Source organism: Bombina bombina, chromosome 7 (assembly GCF_027579735.1).
Source record: "Bombina bombina isolate aBomBom1 chromosome 7, aBomBom1.pri, whole genome shotgun sequence".
Taxonomy (NCBI): Eukaryota; Metazoa; Chordata; class Amphibia; order Anura; family Bombinatoridae; genus Bombina; species Bombina bombina.
The window spans coordinates 554,015,722-554,024,310 of record NC_069505.1 but is presented as its reverse complement, the minus strand read 5'-3'; the positions used below and the strand labels follow the sequence as shown (position 1 = coordinate 554,024,310).

The window sequence follows — 8,589 nt, the reverse complement described above, 5'->3', positions numbered from 1 at the left end:
TAACAATCTAGCATGTAACAGTCCTATAACTTAAGACCGATATCCACCATGCTGAGTCCCACCCTTCAGCCGATGTGGTTACTGAACCTTCGACGTACGTTTCACTATTCAAACATAGCTTTTTCAAGCTTTTTTTTCCAACAGATCATCTATATCCAAGACTTCATACACTTTAATATATGGGACTCTGATCATCTGTATTTTGTTTGTCTTTGGTTTATATAGGATATATCAGACTGAATTTAATTGGGTGGGGGAAGAGACCTCCGCATGAACAAGACACACACATAGAACATTACCTGACCAGGCTTCCTCTCCCCATCTGGAATTTTCTTAGGTCTACCACGTCCCTTCTTTTGCAAAATGACAGCACTGCCATTTTTGGAAGTGGAAGGGCCCAGCCCATTTGATTTCTTGAAAGAAAGTGAAGATATTTTCTAGTAAAGTATATTTTATAATCAACGCCATTCTCTCAAACATACACAAGCTTCCCCTCTTTTGTCTGTGTCCCAGCGTATCTTTTTTCCCACCCTTGCTCTCCCTTTCACCTTTGTTTTCCACGTTTTCTTTTCTTTTTTATCCTTTTTCAGTTTTGCCAGCTTTACTGCTTTCAAGTGTTTAATCTTCATTGTTTTTTTGTATGCCTTGGTTCCTTTTTGAAAAATAAATAAATAAAATGGTAAATATGACTTTTACTACAGTGGCGCATATAAACAGCCTTCTTTTATTGTTCTCTGTGACATGCCCATAAAAATGGTCTGAGCCTGCAAGTAAAGCAGGACCTGATAATGATATCTCTGTTAGGTATTGAAATGTTAATTATATCTGAGGGGGTTAGGGTTGTGAATAAACACAACAATCTACTTCAGACACAACATTTCTCTCCCCTTCCTAACCCATACTGGTAAATAAATCAGTGCTATTTGCTCCTCTTTACATAGCATGTCTACAAAGAAAACAGTTGTTGCTCATATTTTCAGTATAAGTGGGAACACAACAGGCAAAATGAACTATTTCAAATAATAAAAATGTTATAGTAAACTGTACCTTTAAACAACTTTCCATTTTGCTTCTATTATCGAATGTGCTTTGTTCTCTTGGTATCCTTTGTTGAAAAGCAGGTAGGCTCAGAGGCAGCAATGCACTACTGGGAGCTAGCTGCCGATTGGTGGCTGCACATACATGTCTCGTCATTGGCTCACCCGATGTGTTTAGCTTGCTCCTAGTAGTGCATTGCTGCTCCTTCAGCAAAGGATACCAAGAGAATGAAGCAATTCTGATAATAGAAGTAAATTTGACAATTGTTTAAAATTGTATGATCTTTCTGAATCGTGAAAGAAAACGTTTGGGTTTCATGTCCCTTTAAAGGAATAACTGCCTATTAGACTGTGCAATGCATCACAAACATAAAAACATTGTTTTCTTCCCTTCACTACAGGAATATCTATATAAAAAAATACGTTCATATGTCCATCTCTCACCTGGCAATTCCTTTACAGCCCCTACGTGTGGCTTTTCCTCTTCTTGGTTTTCATGTTGCACTGCCTGGTCATATGATGGCCGCTTCTGTGACGCCACCTCTGTATTCCATCTGCCCCACTTAGTGACAGGACTTGTGGGTAAATCCTTAGATTGGCTTCCCTGTGATATACAGACAGAGGATTTATACATTTCCAAATCTGCTCCTCATCTATATATATATATATATATATATATATAAAGTTTCTAAAGATTAACTATGGTTTTAACAACCTCACATAATGATTTTTTCTTTTAACAAATCAAATATGTTTCTTTTTCTTTTTGTATATTTTTAAATTTAAAAAGGAATAGTAAACCCCAAAATGTTCTCTTATGTTTCAGATAGAACATACAATTTTAAACAACTTTCAAATTTAATTCTAATATCAAATTGTCTTCATTCTCTTGTTATCCATTGTTGAAAGGACAGCATTGCACTACTGACAGGAAGCTGAAAATATCTAGTTAGCCAATCACAAGAGACAAATGTGTGCAGGCACTAATTAGCAGCAGCTCCCACTAGTGTAGAATAAGTGCGCATTCATTTTTTAACAAGGGATACTAAAAGAACGAAGCACATTTGAAGATAGAATTGAATTTACAAGTGTCTTAAAATGACAAGCTCTATCTAAATCATGCAAATTTAATTTTGACTTTCGTATCCCTTTAACTCAATTTACAAATGTAAGGCATTGAGAATCAGCACTGACATGTTACAATTTGTTCATTCAAATATAGATTCTTATTAATTAAAGGGCCATAACACTGAAAAGATTACATGCGCCAATTAGTTAGAGCAGGTCTCGACAAACCCAGGAGCCTGGGAGCCACTGGCTCCTAGAATTTTACCCCTGGCTCCTAACTTTTTGGGTTATTCTCCATATATCTATATACAAATGCAACTGTCTGGCTCCTAAAAAATATGACTGGCTCCTAAATATTCTTACTGGCTCCTAATTTTTGAACATATTCATCAAGCACTGAGTTAGAGTATGTTATTTTAAGACTATCGACTTTACACTACTGTGTGTTTAATCCCCCCCAAAAAGGGAACCACGGAGCACTGCTGGTCTGGAGCAGAAACTGACGCTGATCCAATCAGCAGCACTAGTTACACATTTGGAGTTGTGCGACTAGCGCTGCTGATTAGATTAACGGTGGTTTCTGCTCAGGACCAACAGTGCTTTGGAGGTCCAGAGGAGCCTTTATACTGTATGTTTAATCCCTTGGCAGTAGTGCAGGGTCGCAGGTCTTAAAATGACATAATTCACTAGAGCATAACATTTCCATTTTTTTGCTAAACATTTTGTCTGTTTAAATGGATATGAAACCCAAACATTTTCTTTCAGGATTAAAGTGAAGGTAAACTTTGATAATTGAAAGTCCGTTTTTTAAAAATACTATTATAAACAGGGGTCCTTTCATTCAAAGTTTACAAAGCAGCCGTTTTGATTAAAAACTTTAAAAACTTATCTTTTTTTCTATTCACAGCCAGAGCAGCTTCCCCCTCCTGGAAATCCTCTCTTCACACATCAGCAATGACTAATCCGGCTTCCTCCAATCACAGGCAATGACCACCCTGGGGGGAAAGCCTTGATTGGAGGAAGCCGGATTAGTCATTGTTGACGTGTGAAGAGAGGATTTCCAGGAGGGGGAAGCTGCTCTGGCTGTGAAAAGAAAAAAAAAGGTACGTTTTTAATCAAAACGGCTGCTTTGTAAACTTTAATGAATGAAAGTGCCCCTGTTTTTAATAGTATTTTTAAAAAAAACAGCTTTCATTCACCAAAGTTTACCTTCACTTTAAGCATTCCATTAAAAAAAAAAAAAAAAACTTTCTAATTTACTTCAATTATCAAATTTTCTTCGTTCTCTTGGTATCTTGTTGAAAAGCAGGGATGTAAAGCTTAGGAGCCGGACCATTTCTGGAGCACTATATGGCAGCAGTTTTGCAAGAATGTTATCCTTTTGCAAGAGCACTAGACGGCAGCACTACTAGAATGCAAGAGCACTAGACGGCAGCACTACTAGAATGCAAGAGCACTAGACGGCAGCACTACTAGAATGCAAGAGCACTAGACGGCAGCACTACTAGAATGCAAGAGCACTAGATGGCAGCACTACTAGAATGCAAGAGCACTAGATGGCAGCACTACTAGAATGCAAGAGCACTAGATGGCAGCATTACTAGAATGCAAGAGCACTAGATGGCAGCACTACTAGAATGCAAGGGCACTAGATGGCAGGACTACTAGAATGCAAGAGCACTAGATGGCAGCACTACTAGAATGCAAGAGCACTAGATGGCAGCACTACTAGAATGCAAGAGCACTAGATGGCAGCATTACTAGAATGCAAGAGCACTAGATGGCAGCACTACTAGAATGCAAGGGCACTAGATGGCAGCACTACTAGAATGCAAGAGCACTAGATGGCTGCACTACTAGAATGCAAGAGCACTAGACGGCAGCACTACTAGAATGCAAGAGCACTAGATGGCAGCACTACTAGAATCCAAGAGCACTAGATGGCAGCATTACTAGAATGCAAGAGCACTAGATGGCAGCACTACTAGAATGCAAGAGCACTAGATGGCAGCACTACTAGAATGCAAGAGCACTAGATGGCAGCACTACTAGAATGCAAGAGCACTAGATGGCAGCGCTATTTGCTGCCATATAGTTCTCCAAATCCCTACCTAGGAATCTCTTCAACACAAAATATCATGGGAACAAAGCAAATTTCATAATATAAGTAAATTGGAAACATTTTTAAATTGTATAATCTGTCTGAATCACAACATTTTTGGGTTTCATATTTTTTTTAAGAACTAGAGATCAGGAGATACAGAGAGAGAGGAAGAAAGAGACAATAAGAGAGAGAGAGGACAGATTGAGAGACATACCGAGCATTCTTTATTTTGGGCGTTTGTTCCCTGCTCATCTTTTTGCTTTTCCAGACCACACCCATGAGCAACTTGCCCGGAATGGTTCCTCATCTTCCACTTACAGATAAAAGGAAGATGTGGTTTAACTGAGAGCTGTGGGAGACAAATTATTTAAGAACTTGGCGACAGAGTGATGCTGAGGTCTTACAATTTTGATAGACCAAAAACATCAGTCAACTTGGCTAAACCGTTATACTTAAAAGTACCACTCGGCAGCCACAGAGAACTAGCGAGTAGACACAGCCAGTGACCCCATCAGCAGTTGTAGTGACACTGGTCACTGGCCGTTTCCGTTCAGGAACAGCAGCTATATATGGCTCTAGAGCAGTATTTTAACAATATGGTTTTTAACCCCTTTGCAAGGCTTAATCACATAGGCCATGGAATTTTACTACTAGCGACACAGCATTGTCTAACAAATTAGGGCATGTTCACTAAAATGGCCCTTTAAATTGAATTCTAAGTGGAACAAAAAGAGAGAGAGCAAATTGAGAAAACAGAAAAAGGTAAAAAGAAGAAATAAAAAAATAAAAAAAAAATAAAAAAACAACTTACCCCACCAGGCGGTCTTTCCACATTGGGTAACTTCCGGGGTCTACCTGGCCCCTTTTTTTTCACAACAACATGTTCCGTCTTGATGTCAGTGGGAGAAATCAATACATAGAGCTGCTTTAATTTTGGAAACCCGGGAATATTCACCTTCTTAAAAAGAAAGAAGTTAAAAGGACCAGTAAATAAAGTAGATATACGTTCCTAACAAATACATGATAACAAGACAATGCAATAACACTTAGTCTGGACTTCAAATGAGTAGTGGATTTTTTTCTCTGACAAATTTCAAAGTCCACTCCCCCTATACCATGTGACACAGCCATCAGCCAATCACAAATGCATATACGTATATTCTGTGAATTCTTGCACATGCTCAGTAGGAGCTGGTGACTCAAAAAGTATAAATATAAAAAGACTGTGCACCTTTTATTAATGGAAGTAAATGGGAAAGTTGTTAAAATTCCATGTTCTATCTGAATCATTAAAGTTTAATTTTGGACTTGAGTGTTCCTTTAAAACATATGTTATTAAACAGAAAAATAGTGATTGGTACAATATGAGCAAAATGTAGAACTCATTACCTAAGGAGGTAGTGAATGTTAATACCTTGGATACATTTAAAAATGGTTTAGATACATTTCTGTCTAGAAACAGAATTCAGGTATACGATTGCTTGTGTTAAATGGGTCACCTTTTAATGGGATTAATTTAAGCTCAACTAGAGATTTTATTGTAAATATTGAAGATTTGTATAAACAAAACTTTAGCTTTTGGTTAGAGGATGAAGGGGTGAACGAGAACAATTGTCGATGTTTGAAGCAAGTCACAATGCAGCGAGTAAGCCCAAGGGTAAAATCAATTATATTTTACTATCAACTTTTCTTCCTTGTCTCGATATCCTTTGTTGAAAGAGCAGCAATGCACTTCTGGGAGTCTATGACAAGAGGCATATAAGTGCATCTAGCTTCCAGTAGTGCATTGCTGCTCCTAAACCTACCTATGTATGCTTTTCAAAGGATACCAAGAGAACAAAGTAAATAGAAGGAAATTGGAAAGTTGTATAAAATGATATGCTATGTCTGAATCATGAAAGTTTAATTTTGACTATACTGTCCCTTTAATTACAAAAAACAGTGTTTCCCGTTTCTACAATGAAGCAACCATAATAGACCAGCTTGTATTTCCCTGCCAGGGCTGGTCACCTGCTTAGTCAGTGACTGAGGAAAACCTTTAGAATCTGATTGGTTAGTAAATTTGAGAACTGCTGATATAAAATGTGTCACAGGGAAAGTGTATAGCACTGTGAAAGAGCGTCACAGGGACATATACCACATATAGGCCCACAATAAAATATCACAAGGTAAAGTGCTCTTATATTTTAGAAAATTTGTTACATTAGCATTGAGAAAAACTGGATTTTTAAATAAATTCCTGAAAACAGAAACATATATCTGATACCAATTTCTCATATTCTGAGGTATATATGATCGCCACTCACATATTGTATCTGGGGTATTTAGGGCAAACATTTATGCCTGTAGGGGCTACAAAATGGCTGAGAAGCACTGAACTACAACACCCATAATTTAGCAGAGTCCGACGGACACTAAGCAGGACCACTCTGCTAACTTAATGGGACAGTCTAGTCAAAATTACAATTTTATGATTCAGATAGGGCTTGCAATTATAAACAACTTTCCAATTTACTTTTATCATCAAATTTGCTTTTCTCCCTTGATACTCTTTGTTGAAAGCTAAGCCTAGGTAGGCTCATATGCTAATTTCCTAGCCCTTGAAGGCCGCCTCTTATCTCAGTGCATTTTGACAGTTTTTTTTACAGCTAGACAGCGCTAGTTCATGTGTGCCATATAGATAACATTGTGCTTACTCCTGTAGTTATTTACGAGTCAGCACTAATTGGCTAAAATGCAAGTCTGTCAAAAGAACTGAGATAAGGGGGAAGTCTGCAGAGGCTTAGATACAAGGTAATCACAGAGGTAAAAAGTATATTAATATAACTGTGATGGTTAGGGAAAACTGGGGAATGGGTAATAAAGGGATTAGCTATATTTTTAAACAATACAAATTCTAGACTGTCCATTTAATTTAAATAAAAACTTCTGTGCACATTAAAATGAAAAACAAACAAAAAAATGCAAGGACGCTTTGAAAGCTCTTACGCATTTCGTTAGTTAGTTTCAAAGTCATCACAAACCCCCATTAAAAAGGGACAGTAAAAACTAAACTTACATAATTACATGCTAGAAAATCCAATTTAAACAACTTTCTAATGTACTTCCCACATCAATTTGTGCCCAGTCTTTTTATAGCCACATATTCTTCCAGCTTCCAGCTACTTCTGAGCATGTGCAAAAGTTCAGTGTATACATAAGAGTGTTTAATTGGCTGATGGCTGCCACTTTCCTACTGAGCATGTGCAGTAATTTACTCTATATACTTTTGTGTGATTGGCTGATAGTTGTCACTTGATACAGGGGGAGGGGAAAATGGAAGCAACTTTGACATTTGTCAGACAAAAAATCTACTATAATTTAAAATTCAGAGTATGGTCTATTACATAGTTTTTTTTATTATGCATTTGTCCTTTAATACAGCTATATTCTTCACAACCTACTTACCAGGTTTCCCTAACATTTTACAATATGCCTCTTATAAGGTATTTTGCTCCCCCGCTGTTCTCCTCGTCCCTACGCGCTTCCTTTTTATAATTCCATAATATCACTTTTGTTTTGCCCATTACAATTCTCCTCTAAAGGGACAGTTTACTCCCCCCCCCCAAAAAAAAAAAAAAAATTCTCCCCTTTAATTTGTTCCCAATCATCCATTTTACCTGCTGGGTTGTATTAAAGAGTTTACAAGTATATCCTTTACCTTTATTTTGATGTTTGAAACATCTGATTTAGCCTGTGGTATCCCCACCTATACTGAAAGTTTCTGCTTTAAAGTCCAAGCTATTGACAGGCAATGTAAACACAGTCAGCAGAAGAAATTACACTCTCGGTGGGGTGTAAGTATTGGGCTTTGGTTTACAAACAGATATAAGATAAGGACGCATGTGTGTGCGTACACAGAGTGATAAAATGAGATTTCATTATGTTATCTGCAAGCTCAACCCATTGTTATAGGTTGTGATTTCAAAGCACAAAACCAGCAATTTCATATACACAAATAAACCTGAAAATGCAATTTCTCATACATTCTATATACTCTGCAGCTGGTATAACAAGTCACTGGAAATACATTAAGGAAAAAGCTATTTTACACAATAATGTCCCTTTTAAAAGGGATAGTAAACCCAAAAAACATTTTCAACTAATTCCAAACTTCTTTATATAATAAAGCAATTTGTAATTGGTACCTTTGTACAGTTTTCTTTCTATTTCTTGTCATTTTTATTGAAAAAGTAGTTCTGTGCCAAACCCATTTTCTACTCATTATTATAGAGCCTGTTACGATGTTCTGCCTAGGTAGAAACATCATGGCGGCCCGCATGCGCAATTAAACTATTTGTATTGACAATGCATGCGCAGACTCGCCGCCCTGTCTCCAGC

General features: G+C 37.4%; 1 protein-coding gene across 2 annotated transcripts in view; it reads right to left on the bottom strand.

The window, feature by feature from the left end:
• Nucleotides 1-8,589, bottom strand: part of LOC128667018 (uncharacterized) — an 80,643-nt gene that overhangs the window by 59,356 nt on the left and 12,698 nt on the right. The window contains exons 4-8 of one of the 2 annotated variants that reach the window (XM_053721877.1): nucleotides 5,021-5,167; nucleotides 4,424-4,558; nucleotides 1,482-1,641; nucleotides 549-652; nucleotides 300-413 (exon numbers count right to left, since the gene is read on the bottom strand). In XM_053721877.1, the coding sequence (XP_053577852.1) occupies nucleotides 300-413; nucleotides 549-652; nucleotides 1,482-1,641; nucleotides 4,424-4,558; nucleotides 5,021-5,167 (660 nt within the window). The remainder of the gene's footprint in view (nucleotides 1-299; nucleotides 414-548; nucleotides 653-1,481; nucleotides 1,642-4,423; nucleotides 4,559-5,020; nucleotides 5,168-8,589) is intronic. The other variant, XM_053721878.1, reaches the window with a different exon arrangement.